This window comes from Hibiscus syriacus, unplaced genomic scaffold (assembly GCF_006381635.1).
Source record: "Hibiscus syriacus cultivar Baekdansim isolate YM2019G1 unplaced genomic scaffold, ASM638163v2 tig00110429_pilon, whole genome shotgun sequence".
Classification (NCBI taxonomy): Eukaryota; Viridiplantae; Streptophyta; class Magnoliopsida; order Malvales; family Malvaceae; genus Hibiscus; species Hibiscus syriacus.
Window position 1 is genome coordinate 9318332 of NW_024062733.1, and position 23982 is coordinate 9342313.

Genomic DNA, 23982 nt, shown 5'->3' on the forward strand with positions numbered 1-23982 from the left:
TCGTTTTAAATCATATGAGAGAAACTCGTAAAAAAAATAGTTGTAATGTAAAGATGAAAATGTGTTTGAAATGCATATATAAATTCTTACTTATAGGGTGCTTGATAAGTTGAGCAGCTCGTGAGCAGTTCAAATTCGATTTGATCAAAACTTGATTAATGTTTGATTTGAATTGATTTAATTCGAACTTAAGATCTTAAAGAGTTAAGTCGAATAAAGTCTAACTCGACTCAATAAATCTCGCGAGCAACTTGTTAATTCTTTTTTATATTTTTTAGTAGTTTTGTGATTGCAACCAAGAATGAATGAAGTTAAGCAGAGATGTTGATTTTCTTATTTTTAAGATTGATTTTGAATCGTTGAACTTTTCTTTTCCAAGAATGTTTTTAATATGTGAGTTTGATGTATTTATGGATTGTTACTTTAGTCTTAATATGTTAGTTTGGTGTATTTGTGCAACTGTCGGAATCGTCTTTCGGTTGGACCCGGAATTGGGGTTCGACTTAGGAAAATTAGGTTAGAGTCGCCATCGATCATTTTAAATTATTTAGGCTGATCGGACATCATCTTACATGATCTGCGTTTTACTAGAAATGTGTCGGGTTCGGGAGTCGATTACGATCAAGGAAGGATTAGCACCCTTAAACTGCTCTTTCGGTACCAATTAATTTATCGGTTGTCTTTATTGCGAAAATTTAAATTTAAATTGAAATTTAAAACATCGATTCGAATAATTACCTTTGATTGATTCAAAATTCTCCTAAAAAAACGTAAAAAATGTTAGATAAAAAAATAAATACTAAATAAATTAAAGGGAAAATGAAAAAATAAATTAATTAATTAAGAGAAGAAAAAATGTTTTAAAAAATGTAAAATATGGAATATAAACGCATGCTCCAAGAAAGTCTTAACAACCCCACTTTCAATGTCCTTCAAATACTCTAAATACGAATGAACGACTTCCTCTTCCAGATACCCAACAATTCTATGTGATACTGGGAGAAAGCAAATAAAGAACAAAGAAGGAATTTAAGAACACTCCTTGCACAGTGATGCAGGGGGATCCGAGACAGATGATGCTGAGCTGTCAGATTGCACGTTGATGGCGCTGAGATACCATGAGTTGGCAGATCAGCGCAAAGGCGGGAATTGATTGTGACATGTTCCTCATTGGGGTCGTTTTGAGTATGTTTCAGTCTTTTGGCCATAACTTTGGCTACAGGTGTCAGAATCGCGCATAAGACCCCAATCCGGAAAGCTCTTTTCGACGCGCACGCTCTCTACATGAGCTACGCTCCATGTGACCTTTTTTTCAACCTCAAATTCTGCCGTTTTCCCCTCCGAATCACTAGATTTAGTTATTTTTTACTATTTATGGTAATATTTCGATTGTTAATTAGGAAGTCAATTTAAATCCGATTTAGGCCGGATTTTTGGGAGATTGCTTATTTTATTTCGAATTTCAATTTAGAGTGATTTTCGGGATTTTGCTATTTTTGGCAAAATTCGAATAAAGATGATTTTTTTGCTATAACAGTCCGGCTTGTGGACTGTTTTTTGTTTTGTTTTTGATTTTATAATATTTTATTAAACCCTAGAGACTTTTTTTTCTCTGGTTTTTGGGCGAATTTTCTCTTGTGAATCGTTTGTCGGAGCTAGCCTACAGGATAATCAATATTCTGTCTGGCGTCACACAGGCACCTGATCGCTGCTTAAACTGCAATGACATTCACCATATCTGCATCATTAGCACGAACTCTATCGGATGAGTTTCTAGGAATCACCCACTCCAACTTAACCCCACGTTTACCGGTGTTTGAACCCCGAGCAACTAGCAATGATGAAAATCCTCGGCACCTGAACTTTGAAAAGCTAGAGAACCCATCACCGAAATGCCAAATGTTGTGATTGGAAAGTGGATAACAGCATGTAAGAGATCCACCGTAGTTTCCATCATAACCGGGCAAGTCTTTTGTTTCACAACCCGCTTTACACAAAGAAGAGTCCTCAAAATCATATAGACCTATGACGTTGTCGTTGGAGATACCAAAGTAGTCGTTTTTTGTAAAACCAAAGCTGTTCAAGTCATTGTACTGACGAAAACTGGTGGTTCTGGGGAAGTTCACGAGTACACCGTCGGATAAAAAATCGAGAACTCGATAGGTTTCAGTGCCGATACGGAGGTAAAGGGTAGTGGAATTCAAACACGAAAGACGGATAACTGTGAAAATCGAAGGGCAAGAAGCGTTTAAATGAAATGGAAATGGGATGTGAGGACTTCCGCATATGTCATCGCACTGTTTTGGTAGCAAAGACATGGTCGGTTGATTAAGAAACAAGAGAGAAAACGACACTAAAAGTAAGGCCACCTGTCGATCCATGGCTTTCCCAAGAGACGGTTGAATCATGCTCGGGTTTCGATAATTTTTCAAACAAGACCCACGAAAGAGAAGAATGAAGTTAGCCACGTAGCGAAAAGACGTGACGCGTAGCATAAGAGTGCGACCATGAAAGTTGGGGAAGTGAAGAAGATTGGTCTGAGAGAGGTTTCAAGAAGAAGATCATTCGCTTGTAAATATGCTCCCCCCACTTCAATATTAAAAGCCCAGAGGTTTTATAAAAGAGAGAAGAAGAGTTGATCTCTGCGTGGACCATGCTACCCCCAAATTGCTCCATGATTTCTTCATGGATGTACGCATGTGGTAGTAGTTGTGGAATTGTGGAGATAGAGGGGTTGTTACACATGGGGCCTGAAAGAAAGAAAAGAAAAAGAATTAAATAATTAAATAATAATAATAATAATAATAAATATTTTTTAAAACCCGAATAAAAACGGGTGTCTACAGCTGCTCCTCTTTGCACATTCTTGTGTTAACAAAGATAGGACAAAGACTAAAAAGATAACAAGTTTTTGTCTGGTTCTCTGTGAATTGAGACTCGATAGTGTTTGTTGTAACACTATGTCGATCCATTGAACACGATATCACTCTTCGTGAAGTTAAAATCGTGGGTGAATCGAAAAGTGTATCTTTGTTACCACTCTTGGTCGACCTTGGTCTTTTTCTTGATTTAAAGACTTGGGTGTGAAAATTTGACCGAAAAGTAGTTCATTGTTGATGCAATGCGGTTGATACGCCCTCGAGCTGAATAGAATCGAACTCGAAGGTCTTTGGCATATAGCCCTTCTTGCCTTGAGCTATGCTACAAATGATGGTGCCTTTGAGCTGAGAGTAGTCGAACTCAAAGGTCTTTTGTTTCAAGAGAAACATTTTCAAAGGTTTTTTTTTTTGTGTTTCAAGGGAGACAAAACTTAGTTCCGAAAGAAAATTGTCTCAAGGGAGATGAAATTTGTTTCAAGGAAAACATATTCAAATATTTTGTTTCAAGGGAAACTGTCTCAAGAGAGACAAAATTTGTTTCAAGAGAAACTGTCTCAAGAGAGACAAAGAAAAAAATTGTTTCAAGAAAAAATGTCTCAAGAGAGACAAAACTTAGTTCCAAAAGAAACTGTCTCAAGGGAGACGAAATTTATTTAATGTAAAACATATTCAAAGGTTTTGTTTGAAGGGAAACTGTTTCACGAGAGACAAAATTTGTTTCAAGGGAAACTATCTCAATAGAGATAAAATTTATTTCAAGAGAAACTGTCTCAAGAGAGACAAAACTTTGTTTTGAGTAAATTAGTCTCAAGCGAGACGACCCCTTGTTTCGAGAGAAACAATCTCAAAGACAATCGATAATCTGCTTGTTCTTGAAGATGAATGTTGCTGGTGGGTACGATTCCCTTCGTCGTGAAGTTGAAACTGTAAATGGCCCCTTCGTTGTGAAGTTAAGCCTTGAATTGGATATCATTCATCGTGAAGTTGAAATCCAAGTAAGTTGTATTGTTTCGAGTCCAATATCCTCCGCCGTGAAGTTGAAATTGGCTCTGAAACTGGGAAGCCCCTTCTTCGTGAAGTTGAGCCTCAAATGGCATGATATCCTCCGTCGTGGAGTTGAAATCGTGGATGCGTGGGTATGATATCCTCCGTTGTGGAGTTAAAATCGTAGATGGCCCCTTCATCGTGAAGTTGAGCCTTGACTTGAATATCCTTCGTCGTGAAGTTGAAATCCAAGTATTATATGTTGCGTGTGGACACGATTCCCTTCGCCGTGAAATTGAAACCATGGATGACCCCTTTATTGTGAAGTTTGTCTTCGAGCTAGATATCCTTCGTCGTGAAGTTGAAATCTACTCTCGAGCAAATTGTGTCGTTTCGAGTCCAATATCCTTCGCCGTGAAGTTAAAATTGGATCTGAAACTGGAAAGTTTATTGACAGACACTCATTCTTTGAGTTGGATATCCTTCGTCTTGAAGTTGAAATTTAAATCTGGAGATGAATGTTGCTTGTGTGCACGATTCCCTTCATCGTGAAGTTGAAACTACGAGTGTCCCCTTCGTCGTGAAGTTGAACCTTGACTTGAATATCCTTCGTCGTGAAGTTGAAATTGGCTCTGAAACTGGGAAATTGTTTGTTGACAGCCAACCACCCCTTCGCTGTGAAGTTGAGCTTGTGCTGTCGTGAGTCTAATATCGTTCGCTGTGAAGTTGAAATTGACTCTGAATGAAACTGAAAAGTTGTTTGTTGACAGTCAGTCGCCTCTTCGCTGTGAAGTTGGACAACCACCATCAAATTTTGAATTTGCTTTTGAATTGAGGATCTTTCATCGTGAAGTTGAAACTTGACTCAAAAGGCTGCAAAAAATTATGTATGCTAAAAATGATAAATGCGGTGCTCTTAAATATGTCTAAGATGCATGTAACATAAATGAGTTATGTTTTATCTCTTGGATTGGAGTCTCGTGTTTTGTCTGCCAATCTGGTCCTTGGAATCAATCGTGCCCCATTTACTTCTTGAGCTTTGGGTTTATAGACCTTTCATATTTGAGACTGTCTTGTTTGAAAATGTTTTTCTCCTTTTTCTTGTTTTAGGAGGGGAAAAAATTCTATAAAATATTGTTCGCAATTGAATCAAATTATAAATGTGAGTTCAAAGAATATCAAAGGAATCAATAACTCTTTTAATGCTTTCAGAGTTACAGCTCTTTGACAAATGTTCAAATGGATGAGTTGGCTTTGGGTTGGTCTTCTAAAAAATGTCACTTTTTCGGTCATTGATTGACTTGGCATTTTAATTGGATGCGGACAAAATGACGCAACTAGCATGATCAATTACTAGACCTTCTATTTCGATCCTTTGAAATCTTCCATTTGTTCAAGTTTTGTAAATTCTTCTAACAAAGGTAATGCAGAAACATCGGTCTAAAAATGAAATTCTTGAGTGCTCGTGTGAATTTGACTATAACAGGTGTTCCTTAACTCACTTAGTCCATCATTACCAAAAATTTCTTAGTTAGATAAATTTGATTTAACTTGTCGTTATCTGGCTAGCTGAATCCATAAAGTCGGGGCGTTCAACCAATTGCTTTAGAGGGACAACTTAATATTATAATCACTTTTATCAGGTTTAATTGAAGGGTTCATCTCATCACAAAGTCTTCGGCCTGACAAAAGCAGTGGACCAAACACCGAATTGCCAAGTGTTCGAGCAATATCATGGTTTGAATGTAATCTATTCATAAGGCTAGGGCTTTCAAGTTTCCTCTATAACCAATTGTCTTAGTGGAATAGCTCAGCTTTACAGATTTTATTTTTTAAGATTGTCAAGAAGAACCTGTTATAGTCTAGGTGTTTTTGAAAGTCCAGGAATCTTATCTTTAGAGTTCAATTTCCAAACAACTGACTTAAACTAGATTCACTTACTCGACTATTCCATTTGTGAATATCATTATCATCACTGAACGTCTTAAATAAAAAGCATAGTATTGTCATATGCAAAATGATGCCCCATGGTGTCCGCTCCTTATGAAAGGAAAAGGTTATATTGGTTGATTGCAAGAGCAGAGTACGATGTTTGAGGGTATATTCAGGGTAAGGTCAAAAGTCCTTGTTTTAAATCAAGTTACTCCGTCAAAGATCTATAACTTTAAACCATTTACAGAGTTTCTTAATTCAAATGATATTCAAAGAACTGCAAGTTTGCAAATGTGATTCATTGCTCGTCATCATTAAAGTAACATAAATTTATTCAAATGTTTTTACAAAAAACTTGAGAAAAAAAAAACAAATTCAAACAGAATGCCTCAAATGATGAAATGATCTTCCTCACTTGGATGCCTTCAAGCTGTTGAAGTCGATCCAGTTCTTGTTATGTATTTTCTGTACGATTCTCTTGAATGTGGAGTAGTTCTCGATAGTGCACCCTGGGCCACCGCTATGATATTCGCAATGAGCGTTCTCATCATACTACTTGGGGTATGAAGGCTTCATGGATTTCTCTAGATATGGTGACACCACACTTGCGTCAAACAACTATTGGTAAAGCTCCTTATATGTCATAGGATCAAAATGTTCTCATTTTTTTTATGAGAAATGTGAATGTAATAAAAAGAAAAAAGTAATGCGAAATATGTAGTAATGCATGATGCATGCAATGTTCGAGGCATTGATCCAAAAAATGTGTCTGTTATTAGAAATAATCCTTATTGGGGACAAAAATGTTTTATCTTTTAAGAGACAAAAATATCCTGTCAGATTCTGACATGTTGACCAGTCTTCCGCCTTTGTCTGTCATCGGTTGAATAACATGTCGAACCGCTCTAGCTTCTCTAGATGAACCGTGCAAATGTTGAGTTACTTTTTGTACTGGCCCAAGAGGTCTCGAATGACTGCATCTCTGACATTTATCTTTTGTTGAACCTGTTCCCAACAAATACGTCATTGGAGTCCTCAATTGATAGGAACTATGTGAAGTTCATTAGTTTGTTTCTTGAATTCATCAGCAATAGTCTCCAATTTCAACTATCGTTTTTCCATTGTTGTCTTTGAAGGAACTCCCAAGATCAGTAACCTTCATCTTGCCCCTATAACCTCTGCCAGTCAGTTCTTCAAAAATAGACTTTCACTGTGCTCGATGTAGACCTGGTTCATTCTGAGTCCTTTTTAATGCAGCGGAGTGATACACTCTTCAATTGTGGGCACCACGTCTTCTGGATTGAATGTGATGCATAGTCTCCTTGTAGACTGTCCTCTGCATTTTCATCTCTTGTATTACAACCCCTTTGTCCATTAATGTTGATTATTCATGTTTAACAAACACGTTTTTGGTGGATCAACACCTCTTTTAAATGATGCAAGTGATAAAAATAAAATGAAACAGAACAAAAATAAAAAATAAAAAGAGTTAGTGAGGTAAATCAAAACAATAAAAATGAAAAATCCTACCCCACATGATATTTACCCCACATGGTTTAATTCCTACCCGGACATGATCTCTATCGCGCATGCTAATTTCAAACAAATCCTAACCACATATTTTTCTAGTTCACATGCTTTGAACAGAAAGTAAAGCAGGAAATAAAATCAAAGCAGTCTAGGGTTTGGAATGAGGTTTTGGAGTGTGCTCTAATTCCCTGTACTCTCCCAATTTAGGTTCTAAAAAGGTACTAGAGTTCTCCTTGCTGGTGCCCCATTGGACTTGCCAGACCCTTAGTCCTAAACCCATCAAAGGCTTGTGTAGACTAAGTTAAACTTGAGAGGACACATTCCCTTATGTCTGTGCGGTGAATAAATTCACACGAAGACATAAGGTATATGAATCCCGAAGGCTACTTGCTAGGCCTGTGCGGTGAATAAATTCACACAAAGACGTCGCTTTCACCCCCTACTTAAATAGGGTTCAGAGCTCAGGTATAGAGCCTTAGATGGAAACTTTGAAAATCTGAAATCATTGAAAAAAACGTCAGTACAACTATTTATTTGAAAGATAACCAAAGATAAATAATTGGAATCAAATAAATTAAAATTAAAATTTATTATTTTCTCATAAAAAGACAACCAAAAATTAATTCTGGCCTGACTCACTTACATGTCCCCAGCATAGTCGCCAAGCTGTCGGAACCGTCTTTCGGTTAGGCACGAAATTGGGCTTCGACTTAGGAAAATTAGGTTAGAGTCGCCACCGATCATTTTAAAATATTTAGGCTGATCGAACACCATCTTACCTGATCTGCGTTTTACCAGAAATGTGTCGGGTTAGGGAGTCGGTTACGGTCAAGGAAGGAGTAGTACCCTTGAATTGCCCTTTCGGTACTAATTAATTTATCGGTTGACTTTATTGCGAAAATTTAAATTGAAATTTAAAACATCGATTCGAATAATTACCTTTGATTGATTAAAAATTCCACTAAAAAAGAACGTAAAAATTGTTAGATAAAAAAATAAATACTAAATAAATTAAAGGGGAAAAGGAAAAAATAAATTAATTAATTAAGAGAAGAAAAAATGTTAAAAAAATGTAAAATATGGAATAGAAACGCAGGCTCCAAGAAAGTCTTAACAACCCCACTTTCAATGTCCTTCAAATACTCTGTATACGAATGAACGGCTTCCTCTTCCAGATACCCAACAATTCTATGTGATACTGGGAGAAAGCAAATAAAGAACAAATAAGGAATTTAAGAACACTCCTTGCACAGGCACTTGACCGCTGCTTAAACTGCAATGACATTCACCATATCTGCATCATTAGCACGAACTCTATCGGATGAGTTTCTAGGAATCACCCACTCCGACTTAACCCCACGTTTATCGGTGTTGGAACCTCGAGCAACTAGCAATGATGAAAATCCTCGGCACCTGAACTTTGAAAAGCTCGAGCCCATCACCGAAATGCCAAATACTGTGATTGGAAAGCGGATAACAGCATGTAAGAGATCCACCGTAGTTTCCATCATAACCGGGCAAGTCTTTTGTTTCACAACTCGCTTTACACAAAGAAGAGTCCTCAAAATCATATAGACCTACGACGTTGTCGTTGGAGATACCAAAGTAGTTATTTTTTTTTAAAACCAAAGCCGTTCAAGTCATTGTACTGACGATAACCGGTGGTTCAGGGAAGTCCACGAGTACACCGTCGGATAAAAAATTGAGAACTCGATAGGTTTCAGTGCCGATACAGAGGTAAAGGGTAGTGGAATTCAAGCACGAAAGACGGATAAATGAAGCATTTAAATGAAATGGAAATGGGATGTGAGGACTTTCACATATGTCATCGCACTGTTTTGGTAGCAAAGACATGGTCGATTGATTAAGAAACAAGAGAGAAAATGACACTAAAAGTAAGGCCACCAGTCGATCCATGGCTTTCCCCAGAGATGGTCTAATCATGCTCGGGTTTCGATCATTTTTCAAGCAAGACCCACGAAAGAGAAGAACGAAGGTAGCCACGTAGCGAATAGAGGTGATGCTTAGCATAAGAGTGCGACCATGGAAGTTGGGGAAGTGAAGAAGATTGGTCTGAGAGAGGTTTCAAGAAGAAGATAATTCGTTTGTAAATATGCTCCCCCACTTCAATATTAAAAGCCCAGATGTTTTATAAAAGAGAGAAGAAGAGTTGATCTCTGCTTGGCCCCTGCTACCCCAAATTACTCCATGATTTCTTCATGGATGTACGTATGTGGCAGTAGTTGTGGAATGGTGGAGATAGTGGGGTTGATGAGATATTGAGGTTGTTACACATGGGGCCTGAAAGAAAGAAAAGAAAAAAATTAAAAAATTAAAAAAATTAAAATAATAATAATAATAAATAAATATTTTTTAAAATCCGGATAAAAACAGGTGTCTACAACAACAAATTGAATTGAATAATAAAATTTCTTAACAAACACAAATAGAGAACTGTCTAACTCACGAACGATAATTACTACTATATATATAGAGAGATGGGCACGGGTCGAATTTCAGTCAAGCCGACCCGATTCGAAAATTTTATATCCTCCACCCGACCTGAATTTTTGAGATAAAATTCGTACCCGGCTTCGAAATGAAATAATGTATTTATTAAAAAATATTATTTTTTATTCAATAAAAATATAGATTTAATTGAAAAAATAATATATAGAGGGGTATTATTGTAATTATCCCTAAATATGTTTAGATAAAATTATATTTTTTCAGGTATGATATTTTTCACCCTAAATTCGAACTCGACCTAACCCAAACACAACCTTTAAAAAAACCCGACCCAACCTGATCCCAAATTATAAAGCCTGATCTTCTACTCACCAAGTTCTTACCATCTAAACAAAATTATTACATCTTTTACCATTATCCAAAACCATATTTTGCTCGTTCTTCAATTGCCTGAAACTGGACTGGAGGCTAGTTGCTTAACCTGTATGTTTTGGACCATTTAAACTGCAGCATGACAGCTTTGGGGGTTGAGCGCATGGAAGGATTATTACATCTTTTAGCAGAAAAGGTAGCATCTGTTTTCCAAATCAGCACCAACATGACCCGTTAAGATCCTCCATAGTCCATACCAAATGATTGCTAAAATGCTGATCACGGACATCCGCTAAACAATGTGAGAAAAACAAGCACAGATGGCAAGAACAGAAGCTCCTCTCCATGTATGATTGCTTCTTTTGTTTTACTTACTGTAATCATTGTTCCTTCTGACAAAAGAAGGGACCGTTGACTTGTAGGAAGTGTTTCTTGTATGAAAGTCGCACTGGAAAGTAAAAAAATATGACAGTTTAATTTAAAGTTAAAAAAGATGAAAATAAATTAATTATTTTTGAAAGTTTTATTTATTTTGTAATTTAGATATTTTTTTATAATTTTGTTGATAATTTATTTTTATTTTTAAAATTTTATAAGTTCATTCATAATATAATATTTTACATTCGTAATTGATTTCAACCTCCAGAAAGAAAATCAAAAGAATACAATGTGTATTTTATTGAGTCTATAAGTAGAGATGTCAATTTAATTTAAAACGACGAATTCTAAACCCGGCCCAATTGTATGTGATTTTTTTAAGAAAAAATCATGTTAGGGTTATGTTTGGATCAAATTTTATATAGGCTGACATGGGGGTAATATTATATATTTTATATAAATTTACGGATAATTACTATAATGCACATTTCTTTATAGTTAATCAAGTCCTTATTTTGCAGGGGTTGGATCAGATTAGATTGAACTTATACTTTAAAATTCGAATTGAATCATATTCGGGTAAAACAAATATATTTTTCGAGTCAAATCAAGTCAAACAGAGAATATATTTTTCAAATCGAATCAAATTCACATAAAATATATATACATTTTTAATCGAATTAACTAAAAATCAAATCCCTTGCCATATCTGTCCAAAAGTGCCTATATAAAAATTCTTATTTCTTGTGACATTGTCCAACTCAAGTCTGCTTTTCCTTTTACTTAAAGAGTCGTAACACAGAATATTGTCACTTTGAAGCCAATAAATGGCTTAAACAGAACTAAATATATATATATATATATATATATATTTAAAGGACAGAAATGAGATGAGATGTTAGAGAGGAATGTCCACTGAACGTAGTTGTGATTAGTGAAGCTGGATGCTTGGTAGGTGGCAGGTACCATTCATCACACGACCCCTTGTTCCATTTAAGGTAAGTTTGATTCACGGAAAATATATTCTAAAAAATAAACTTCATAAAATAAATTATATTTTCTAAAAAATATTTTTTGGAAATCATTTTAGGTGTTTGGATAATTTTGTGTAATTCATTTTTCATTGATTGGTAAAATTTTTAAAAATTCTTTATTATAAACATTAAATACAATGAATAATATTATTTATTAACAAAATGATAATTTTTTTTAAATATTAGAATAATTTATTTAATATTGTTTATATCAATTTTATTATTAAAATATTATATCTACAATTTTATAAATAAAAATATTATAGTTATTATATTTTTAAAATAAAATTATTATAAATTATGTTAATTATTTATTAAAATGAGAAATATATTATATTTATTAAATAATAATATTATTAAAATATTAAAAATTATAATATTAAAATAAGACTATTATATTATATTTTAAAGAGTATGTATTAAAAATTCAACAACTCAATAATATTATTCAATGAAATTAATAAATAATAATAATTTTATTAATAATTTATTATATATTATTTAAAATAAAAGTATAATATTATATATTCTAATAATATAATTATAACAATAAAATATTATATTATATTATTCAAATTACCAACAAATATAATTTAATAATTAATATTTTTATTAAAATGATATTAAAGTAATATATTAATATTACATATAAAATAATAATAATATTTTGAGTATTTATGATTTAAAGTAAAAAATTCGTAAAATAATTTACAAAAAATCATAAAAAAATGATCACTTTTATTTCATAAGTATTCACTTTCGGTCATTAATTTTTTTAAAAAAAATATTAATATTTTGATCATTAGAATGATAAATGCAGTTAGTTTGATGATGCAATATATTAGTAGAAGAGTTTAATTCTAAATTTAACCACTAAATTTTAAATAAAATATTAGTTTAACCCCTAACATTTAAATAAAATATCAAATTGACTCTTCAACTTTAGAATTTAGATATAACATCAATTTCACCCATTAATCCTATGGAAATATCTCATCCGACACCCATCACTCACAACTATCACCGAACTCCAAAAATTTTAATTCACTTCTTTTTTACCTAATGAACATAAATATGATATTCATTTCATCGTAAAATATAATGAATTGCAGAAATTTAACGAAAAATCCATAATCTTTTTAAAATTAAATCATTATAATAAATTTATCATTAATATTTTTTAATTTTTAATTTGTGGAATAGTTAAATAAAATAAAGTATTTATTTGACATTCAGTAAATGTGGTTGGTATTGTCACTACAACAAAAATGTACATTTGCGGCGTTTTTAAGCACCGCAAAAAACACTTGCGGCGATATGACAAACGCCGCAAAAAAGCATCGGGGAAAATAGCGTCACTAAAATTCGTGGCGTTTGATAACAAAAAACGCCGCAATAGGTGTTGAGATTTAGACAAACGCCGCAATAGGTGTTGAGATTTAGCGGCGTTTTTCTCACAAATGCCGCAATAGGTGTTGAGATTTAGCGGCGTTTTCCCCACAAACGCCGCAAAATACGTATGTATATAGTGGCGTTTTTATAAACACCTAAAAATGTTAAGATATTTTACGACGTTTTTAGGATACAAACGCCGCAAAATGTCTGGTATATTGCTGCGTTTTTAGGATACAAACGCCACAAAGGTATGGTATATAGCGGCATTTTTTGTTACAAACGCTGATATTGTTTTTTATATTTAGCGACGTTTTCTAACAAACACCACTAAAGACCACAAAATTTAAACAATTTAAATATTTTCTTCAATTGCCCCAAATCTATTTTTTTCAACCTGTTCCATTATCCAACAAACATGACATCAATAACATCAAACTCTATATCCATAACAAGCAACATCAAATTCAATATAATAAATAAAAGTTTTCATTAACGTAACATCAATTCAGTTAAACACATGATGGTGGATTATGAGTTTGCGTTTTCTGTAACATCTGCATCATATCATCGAGTCATTTTTTAAATTCTTGACATTTATGCTGATATGCTGCTTCTCTCTGTGCTGTCACTGCTTCGCTCTATGTTACCGCTGCTTCTCTCTGTGCTTCCGTTGTTGCTCTCTTTGCTTCCCTTGCTTCATTTTCGGCTTTAATGTTAGCCATTTGTTGATCCATTTTAGCCAACTTTTGTTCTAAACGGCTAACTTCTAATTGGGAAGATTGCGACTGTGATGAACTGGATCCAAAATATTTGGTGGGAGTAACGAATGATCCTTGACAGCGCACCCGGCCATATCTTTCAGGACCCAAAACATCATTAATAGCTTGGTTTTCAATGTCATCCTCATTAACAAGGCCTTGACTCGAAGTCGTAGCTTGATAGTCCACCATTTTCTCCCTCAAATTTTCTTAATAATAAAGTAAATAATTAATTCAAATAAAAATGTCATGCTACAGATATAAATAAAGTCAGGTAAATTTAAAACCTCTATCCAATAAACGTACCATAATTTCTGTTAGGTTTCCCATGTTGTGCTTTCTCTTCTGTTCTTTCATATTTCCAAGGTTCCTAATCCTATTAATCTACTGTCACCCAACCCAATAGTCCAAAGGTGTATATGTTTCATATTCATTACATAGCAATTAATGGATATATCAATTCTTTCATAACCTATTTGAATTTAGCTAGCCAATAAGTCATAGTTTGCAGAGTTTTGTGGTTAATTGATTGATTGCATTAAGAAGAATTGATACATTATTCGAGCAGACTAAGATATGAGAATTCGAGCAGACTATAAATCTACAATCCGATTATAAAAACGATCAACATCGAAAACATGTTCATGAGTCGAGACACAAATACCAAGAATCAACCACAAAGAGAGTCCATTGGCCCGTTTAACTACTCAAACAGAGTAGATCACTCCTATCAGTGAACGAGAAAACGTACTGATATCATTCCCACTGACATATTTACAGACATAATCGAATTATCTACGGAAAACCTAAAAACAAAAGTATCCATTGAAGTAAAAGTTGTGAATCGAATTTTCTCAAACCTTGAACACAATTAAGCTCTAAAAGATAGAGAAGAATTGAATGGGTTCACTTCCTTTGTGGATGCAAGCCTGGTAATCAGTTAAGATAACATCAGAAGGAAAATAGAAATGTACAGAAAAAGTACAATGCTCTATTTAAAAGAAAGCTACCTTCTCAAGTTTTTTCCAACAAACATTCATAAATAAACATCTTAGGAAGTAACTTGCTTAACTTTAATTAGATCAAGTTTCATAATTATATCAATAAACATTTTCTTCTATATTGACTTACATTCTCAACAAACACATCTTTACGTCGCTTAATGTGTACATGCACCAGGAAACGAGGGATGGAATATCATAGTCGATTGAATAAATCCAATAGAAATAAACATTAGCTTGTAATCTGACTTACCACTGAAGATTCTCCTCTGGGGATTGTAACTCAGTTTGTAATATTCAGTTTGTACCCTGTAAAATTGAATCCGAGATTATTAAATTCACAAATTATCCAAAGGCTTCAAACATTATGTTAAATCAATGATGAATTATGATGAACAAATTTTTCCAGTGAATAAGTTCATTTTCTGTATAAATTCCACTCCAAACCTATTATGTTAAATCAATGATGAATTATGATGAACAAATTTTTTTAGACAACGTGGTTAAAAAAATTGATTCATTTAGGATGTTCAAAAAGTAATTTGTTAAAATAAAATGATTGATAAAATGTTAATAGGAAGAGCTCAGTTTAATTAATGTATTTGGGAATACACCTAGTAGATATACTGGATAGTTAGGTAGTTCTTAGTTTTGGTTTTCTTTTGTCATCTACTATGGATTAGCAGATACTTAACTTTGAGAGTCTAATAATTTCAATAACTTCAATTTCGTTTGTATTAGATTTAAAGATGTTAATGTTACATGTTTAATAAAGTCGACTGGATTCACTGGTGGATGGGGATCTATGGTGGGATACAGTCTTCAACCTTTAAACTTTTGTCTCTCTCTCTCTCTCTATATTTTTTTATCTTTTTATATCTATTTTATTTCTTTATCAAACAATGCATTTGGTGAGTATGAATCGAAATACATTATTAAGAAAATGCCTATGGCTGCAAGAATCTGTTTTTTTTCCTCAACACCAAAACTGCCAAACTACAATGCATTTGGCTTTAGCTAAGTTTAAAGGGCTATACCAATTTCTTCAAGCATTATCTAAACAAAGCCTACCCTAAAGATTCTATGAATCGTATGAATCGAATTACATTATAAAGGAGTTGCCTACGGCTGCAAGAATATGTTGTTAAAAATAAACACGAAAAGGATGTCCCAAGAAAGAAGATGATCGTTTTGCAAGAATCCAGCCGCTCATTAAACCCTAGACGACGTGATTTGTTTGTGTGAAAACATACCTGATGGTAGGCAATTGCTGACTAAAAACTGACGACAACAGCTTGATGCGACGCGACGTTGATGATTGGTGGCACAACGGTGGTCACCCACGGTGCGATGGTGGTGAGTGGTGCACCGTTTGATTAAAAAACGTCGCTATAAATGACAATATACAACTCTATTGCGACGTTTATGTCAAAAGCGCCACTAAAGTACAAGTTTTTAGCGGCGTTTGATAACAAAAGCCACTGAATTAAGAGTATTTTGTGGCGTTTGATTAAAAAACGCCGCTATAAATGACAGTATACAACCATTTCGCCACAAAGTATGACTCTTTAGCGGCGTTTTTTTATACGAATGCCGCAAAAGGTCAGATCTATAGCGGCATTTTTTGTTACAAATGCGGCTAATTAACTTTTATTTAGATAATATTAGTTGATTTTACATATTTCATTTTTGTTCTACATCAACTAAATTGACTGATATATATAGCTTTATATAATTAACAACAACCATACATTTTAATTAAGACATAAGTTATGCATAAAAATACTTAACAACAAAATACATTACAATTTAGAAACATTAAAGTTATTGTCACGGACCGCCAACCCATGACCGAGCTAAACTCATTCCAGGCTGCCAGGGACTATCTTTGCCACGTTCTGGGCCTTCTAGAAGACCCAAGTGAGCTGACCCAATCCACCTTGGAGACATGATAATTGTTTAGCATTATCTTAGAAGATAATGATGACAACTCATTGCCCACTTGTTGTAAATAGTGTAGAGCTCTCATCTTAGCCATTGATGTACTTTAATCCCAACCGTTCATTGTAGGGGACTCCAATTATAAAAGGAGGCTCACCCCCTTCATTTAGACACCTCAAGTTGAGAAATACAAACTAGTATTCACTCTCAAATCTCTCTTCTTCCTTTGTGCGCCCATCTCTTTGTTTCCCCCATTTCCTTTGGGTTTTCCAACGTTCTAAGCATTCTAGCTTAGTGAAGGTTCGGGTCACTTAGCCGATTTTCGACCTTGAAAACGTCTAAGGCCACACGAGCTTGCTAGCAGCAGTCTAGCCCCGTGACAAGTGGTATCAGAGCGTGTCGTTGTGGGCAAGCAACGATCGTTTCGACCGAGTTTGGTGGAAGATATGAAACCGGGTAAGTTCTGTTTACTTACAACTCGTTCAAATTAATTTGTTAATTAAGATGGCACCACAACATGGTGATGCGGGAGCTTCCGAGGGAAATGAATCCCGAAATGCTGGAAAAAAGAGAGCACCATCGAGAGATGTTCTCGCGTCCCTCCAAGAGAAGGTTACCAGGCTCGAAGGATCTATGGCGGATGCCCAAAGAGTGCTGGACACGCTAGAGTCCGTAGACCTTGAAAGGCTGGGATCGTTGGATCTCGACAAGCTAGAATCCTTAGATTCTATCAAGGATGATGTTCAGGATTCACTTAATGGGTTGGACGTGAAGACAACGGATCGAGGTAATTCCTTAGAAGCCATGGTAGTAGCTTTAAGGAAGGAAATCGAGGAACTCAAGAGCGAGGGTTCCGATTCTGAGGTGGCAACGTAATAGAGGGAGGTCGAGCTGCTCAAGACCGAGTTGTTGGTGTGCAAAGCTGCGTTCGGAAGTGGCGTGGCCACGGTTGCACCCAAAGCCTTGGGCGACATCCCTAAGCTGGAGAAGTTCAAAGGGTTCAGGTCAGCCCAGGATGTCGAGAATTTTCTTTGGGGACTGGACCAATACTTTGCAGCCATGGGCATCACGGAGGATGCCAAGAAAGTAAGCATCGCTAGTGTTTACTTGTCCGAGGTTGCCCTCATGTGGTGGCGACGTAGATGCAACGATGTGAAGCGTGGTACCGCTCCCATCGCAACATGGGGAGAGTTCCAAGCAGAGTTCAAGGAACAATTCTACCCGGAGTATGTCGAAGATGAGGCTCGGTCCAAGTTAAGGCGTCTCAAGCAAGAAGGGTCATTGAGGGAGCATGTTCGAAAGTTTGTCGAAGTAAGTCTCCAAGTCCCGAGTTTAAGTGAAGAGGACGGGTTCTTCACCTTCATGGATGGGCTAAAACCATGGGCGAAGAACGAGCTAAGACGACGAGGGGTCAAGGATCTCTCGACTGCCTTAACGACAGCCGAGTCAGTCATTGAGCTTGGCGTCAAAAGTGTGGACTCCAAACCAAAGCCAAAGTTTCGAGGCAGCAGTGGCGATAGGGATCGGGCGTCCAGATCTGACAGAGATTCGAGTGGCAGCGGAAGGCCATCGAATAGCAAGCACTTGGATAAGAAAGATAAGCCGGTTATCCAATGTTACAACTGCAAGGGCCAAGGGCACTTGGCAAGGGACTGTCCGCAGAAGAACAAACTCTCGGCCATCAAGGAGAAAGATGGGGAGGAGAGTGAGACTCTTAAGCTTAGCTCCATTTTAAGCACCATGGAGGTCAAGAAGGGTCGAAAGAAGAAGGGGTTGATGTTCGTGGACGTCAACGTTGCTGGCCAAAAATTGAGTGCACTAGTAGACACCGGTGCCTCAGAATTGTTCATGTCCGAACCAATTGCCAAGAAACTTGGCCTTCATGTGGAGAAGGCGAATGGTTCCATCAAGACCATGAATGCCGAGGAAGTTCCGATTGCGGGAGTCGCAAAAGGAATCGAGCTAACCGTCGGGGGATGGTCCGGAAAAGAAACCATTAAGGTAATTCCTCTTGATGATTTCGATTTTGTTCTTGGCTTAAGTTTCTTGGACAGGATCAATGCTTTCCCGGTACCCTTTACCGATTGCTTGTGCATCTTGGATCCAAAGCAGCAATGCATAGTTCCAGTAAGCCGAGGGTCAGGAGTTGGGGCCAAAGTTTTGTCCGCGATTCAATTCTCGAAGGCGGTGCGCAAGGAGGAACCGACCTTCCTAGCTGTCTTGGTGTGTGACGAGCCAACCACAACCTATGATGTTCCCGACGTGGTGAGCCACGTTTTGGCAAAATTCAAAGACGTGATGCCTGCCGAGTTGCCTAAGAAGTTGCCTCCAAAGAGGGAGGTTGATCACAAGATTGAACTTGTGCCGAATGTGGAGCCACCCGCTCGAGCCCCTTACCGAATGGCTCCGCCCGAGTTAGAGGAGATGCGTAGACAATTGAAGGATCTCCTCGATGCTGGTTACATCCGACCATCGAAGTCCCCCTATGGTGCCCTAGTACTGTTTCAGAAGAAACACGACGATTCTTTACGGATGTGCATCGACTACCGGGCTTTGAATAAGCTCACGGTGAAGAACAAGTACCCAATCCCTCTCATTCCAGACTTGTTTGATCAGCTTGGTAGTGCAAGGTGGTTCACCAAGTTGGACTTGCGATCGGGCTATTACCAAGTAAGGATAGCCGAGGGAGATGAATCGAAGACAACCTGCGTGACCAGGTACAGTTCTTATGAATACCTTGTGATGCCCTTTGGCCTCACGAATGCTCCAGCCATTTTCTGCACCTTGATGAACAAGGTGTTGCAACCATTTTTGGATCGATTCGTTGTAGTCTACCTCGACGACATCGTCATCTATAGCAAGACATTAGAGGAGCATGTCGAGCACTTGAAGCAAGTGTTCTTGGTATTGCGAGACAATGAGCTCTATGTTAAAGAAGAGAAATGCCCATTTGCCCAGACGGAGGTTCCTTTCCTTGGCCACATTGTTGGAGGTGGCAAGATCTGGATGGATCGGGACAAGATTCGAGCCATTGAAGAATGGAAAGTGCCAACCAAGGTGACGGAGTTGAGGTCATTCCTAGGCTTGGCCAACTATTACCGGTGTTTTTTCAAAGGATACTCTAAAATCTCCACCCCCTTGACCGAGTTATTGAAGAAAGACAAGAGGTGGGATTGGAGCTCAAAGTGTCAAAGTGCCTTTGAAGAACTCAAGCTTGCTATGATAAGCGAGCCAGTCTTGGTGTTACCTGATCACACCAAGTCCTTTGAAGTATTCACCGATGCATCCGACGTTGCTATTGGTGGGGTCCTCATGCAAGAAGGACATCCGGTTGCTTATGAAAGTCGGAAGCTCAATGAGACCGAAAGGCGATACACGGTCCATGAAAAAGAGATGACGGCGGTTGTGCACTGCTTGCGCACATGGCGATATTATTTACTTGGGTCCAAGTTCATAGTGTTTACCGATAATGTTGCCAACAGTTACTTCCTAACCCAGAAGAAGTTATCACCGAAGCAGGCTCGATGGCAAGAGTTTCTTGCCGAGTTTGATTTGTCATTCGAGCACAAATCCGGGAAAGTAAATTTCGTAGCCGATGCCTTAAGCCGAAGGTACAACATGGAGCTTGTAAGCATGCCGATGGGACATATGCGAGAACGCATCAAGGAGGGGTTGTCACATGATCCAATGGCCACTTCGTTGATTAAGCTTGACACTGAGGGTAAGACTCGAAAGTTTTGGCTCGAGGGAGGCTTATTGTATGCTCGAGGACACCGCCTCTACGTGCCGCAATTTGAAGGATTGCGAAAGGAGATCATGAAGGAATGTCACGATTCCAAGTGGGCGGGATATCCGGGGATCCACCGGACTTTGGCCTTAATAGCAGATCACTATTACTGGCCGCACATGGGCAATGATGTTGAGGCCTATGTGAAGACATGTCTTGTGTGCCAACAAGACAAGATAGAGCAGAAGAAACCAGCTGGATTGTTGCAGCCTTTGCCAATCCCTGAGAGACCATGGGAGAGTCTTTCCATGGATTGTATTGTCGGGCTGCCGGTTACCGATGGATTTTCTAGCATCATGGTAGTGATCGATAGATTTTATAAGTATGGAACGTTCATCCCAGCATCCAAAGTATGCCCAGCCGAGGAGGCCGCTCGACTTTTTCTAAAGCACGTGGTAAAATACTGGGGCGTACCGAAGACGATTATCAGTGATCGAGACACAAGGTTCACTGGGAGGTTTTGGAAGGAGTTGTTCAAGTTGATGGGATCAAGCTTGAACTTCTCAACGAGTGTTCATCCACAGACGGATGGGCAGACCGAGAGAGTGAATGCGCTCGTAGAGACGTACTTGAGGCACTATGTGAGTGCCACACAATGCGACTGGCCGAAATTGTTGGATATAGCCCAATTTTCCTACAATTTGCAGATGAGTAAAGCGACCAATCAAAGTCCATTCGAGATAGTTACCGGGAAACAACCGCTCACACCAAATACAATCGCGACCGGATACAAGGGGCCTAATCCAACAGCATACCAATTTGCCAAGGAGTGGCAAGAACAACATGAACTAGCCCGAGCTTGTTTGCACAAGGCCGGGAAGCGAACCAAGAAGTGGGCGGATTGAAAGCATCGGGACGTCAATTTTGAGGTTGGTGACCTAGTCCTTGCCAAATTAAGTGGCATCTTGCGCAACCCATATCATAAAGGGCTTGTGCAAAGATACGAGGGGCCGTTCAAAGTTCTAAAGTGAGTAGGCACCATGGCTTACAGATTGGAGTTGCCTCCAACCATCAAAGCTCATCCTGTGTTCCATGTGAGTTTGTTGAAGCTCTACCATCAGGATGAGGAGGAGCTAGATCGAGACAAGTCACACCGAGCGCCAGTCGGGGTAAAAGTCTCTTACGAGAATGAAGTAGAAGCCATCCATGCGGAGAGAGCCGTTCATCGAGTGGGACATCGACCAAGGCATGAATACCTTGTTCAGTGGAAGGGACTTCCAGAGAGTGAAGGAAGTTGGGAGCCTTCCGAAGACTTATGGCAATTCCGAGATAAGATTGATCAGTTTCATTCTAGCCGCGCGACGAGGGCGTCGCTAGAACTAGTGGGGGAGAATGTCACGGACCGCCAGCCCATGACCGAGCTAAACTCATTCCAGGCTGCCAGGGACTATCTTTGCCACATTCTGGGCCTTCTAGAAGACCCAAGTGAGCTGACCCAATCCACCTTGGAGACATGATAATTGTTTAGCATTATCTTAGAAGATAATGATGACAACTCATTGCCCACTTGTTGTAAATAGTGTAGAGCTCTCATTTTAGCCATTGATGTACTTTAATCCCAACCGTTCATTGTAGGGGACTCCAACTATAAAAGGAGGCTCACCCCCTTCATTTAGACACCTCAAGTTGAGAAATACAAACTAGTATTCACTCTCAAATCTCTCTTCTTCCTTTGTGCACCCATCTCTTTGTTTCCCCCATTTCCTTTGGGTTTTCCAACGTTCTAAGCATTCTAGCTTAGTGAAGGTTTGGGTCACTTAGCCGATTTTCGACCTTGAAAACGTCTAAGGCCACACGAGCTTGCTAGCAGCAGTCTAGCCCCGTGACATTATGCATAAACAATCTTCACCATATTGTTAAGTAGAATTTAGTTGTGCTCCTTCGTGGGGAAAGGATGTAGGAAAGTTGTTTTCCTTGTTTGACGACGCATCGTTAAGTTTTTCCTCCGTGTAAACTCTATATGGAGAAACTCTTCATCCATTTCACCAAATAAATCCCCTACCTCCGGTTCACCAAGAAGACTCCTTGAGCGCTTCAGTGCTTCACTTGAAACAGATAACGACCTTCTACCTACAGTATGAAACTTGATTGGAGGTGGCTTGGGAACTGAATCAAACATTTTAAAAAAATTAAATAGATGATATAAACATTTATTTGGAGTAACAGTAGAGGCAACGTCGTCTTCATTGAGGATAGATACTGCTTTTGCAATTGAAGATTCTTTCAACGCCACAGAGTTACTAAATTCAATTCTAAACATCAGGTATTTATCCACTCCTCTATCATCGTTCTCAATAAGCTTCGAACATCCTACATGCGTGCTATCTATGAAATTTTAGAGTACAAATTAAAATATAGCGGCAAAAACTTTCAACGATTATTACCTTCAATTTGGAGATCGGCCATGGAAGGGTATAGAGCAATATGAGTTCCTTTCGGGTCATCATCAAGTTTCGACGACAAGTTCGAACTAATAACCTCCCAACGATAATTTGATCCATCGTTAGAGCAAATACGCCATGTGGACATTCCGGCGATAATTTCTCTTACTCAAGGCAACATCTGCTCTTTGTACCACAACCATTTGTTCACGTTTTCAAAAGTTATTATTTTCCTATTCGAAAACTATTATTTTTCTATTCGAAAGTAGAAAAACACTGCTCCCAAGGAGTAAACCAATAAAACACTATGTGTAGATATTGTTTTCCTATTCGAAAGATATTATTTTTCTCAATTACGTTAACTTTTTGAGTTTTCCCCATTTTCATAATACCAACAAAAAATAAATGAAAAAGTTTAGTAGTGAGAGAAGGGATTAAACCGTGCAATCGTGAGATAACTGTTCAGCGGCGAAAGGGCCGATTTGGTCGCCGGGACAGATAGAAGACGACGTCGCTTGGAATCGTGTGAGGGCTGTTGTTGTACCAGAGAAATCCCTTTTGACGATAGCAACGTTGAAATGATTTTAGGGATCAAGAATGAGAAAAGGGTGGACCATATATTTACCCTTTGGCGGCATTTTAAAAAAATTCCCACTATAGTACATGTTTTTGCGGCGTTTTTATAACAAACGCCACTATTGATGAACCCTATTATAGCATTTTTCTAAAAATAACACTATAAACAACAATATTGTGGCGTTTGTAGGATAAACGTCGCTACGTTACTACTCTATAGCGGCGTTTTTTGCATAAACGCCACTATAAATGACACTATTGCGGCGTTTGTTTGATAAACGCTGCTAAATTACTATTCTATAGCATTGTTTGTTGGACAAACGCCACTATAAATAACCCTGTTGCGACATTTTTATAAAAACGCCGCTAAATTACTACTCTTTTGTGGCGTTTGTTAAAAAACGCCACTATAAAGAACTCTATTCCAGCGTTTGTTCTATAAACGCCGCTAAATTACCACTCTATTGCGGCATTTTTTGGAAAAACGCCGCTATTAAAGTATCATTTTGTTGCATTTGGATTGTAAACGCCGCTATATCCCCAAATTTTGTGACGTTTATTCTCC

General features: G+C 37.5%; 1 protein-coding gene across 1 annotated transcript; it reads right to left on the bottom strand.

Moving 5' to 3' along the window:
- Positions 1-1712: 1712 nt before the first annotated feature.
- On the bottom strand, positions 1713-2408 carry LOC120125031 (probably inactive receptor-like protein kinase At2g46850). The gene has a single exon (XM_039143546.1). The coding sequence runs from the start codon at positions 2406-2408 to the stop codon at positions 1713-1715; it is 696 nt and encodes a 231-aa protein (XP_038999477.1).
- Between the last annotated feature and the right edge of the window lie 21574 nt (positions 2409-23982).

What these genes read in the sequence shown, in the direction of transcription:
- LOC120125031 (XM_039143546.1), bottom strand. Translation starts at nt 2,408, where the DNA reads ATGATTCAACCGTCTCTTGGGAAAGCCATGGATCGACAGGTGGCCTTA.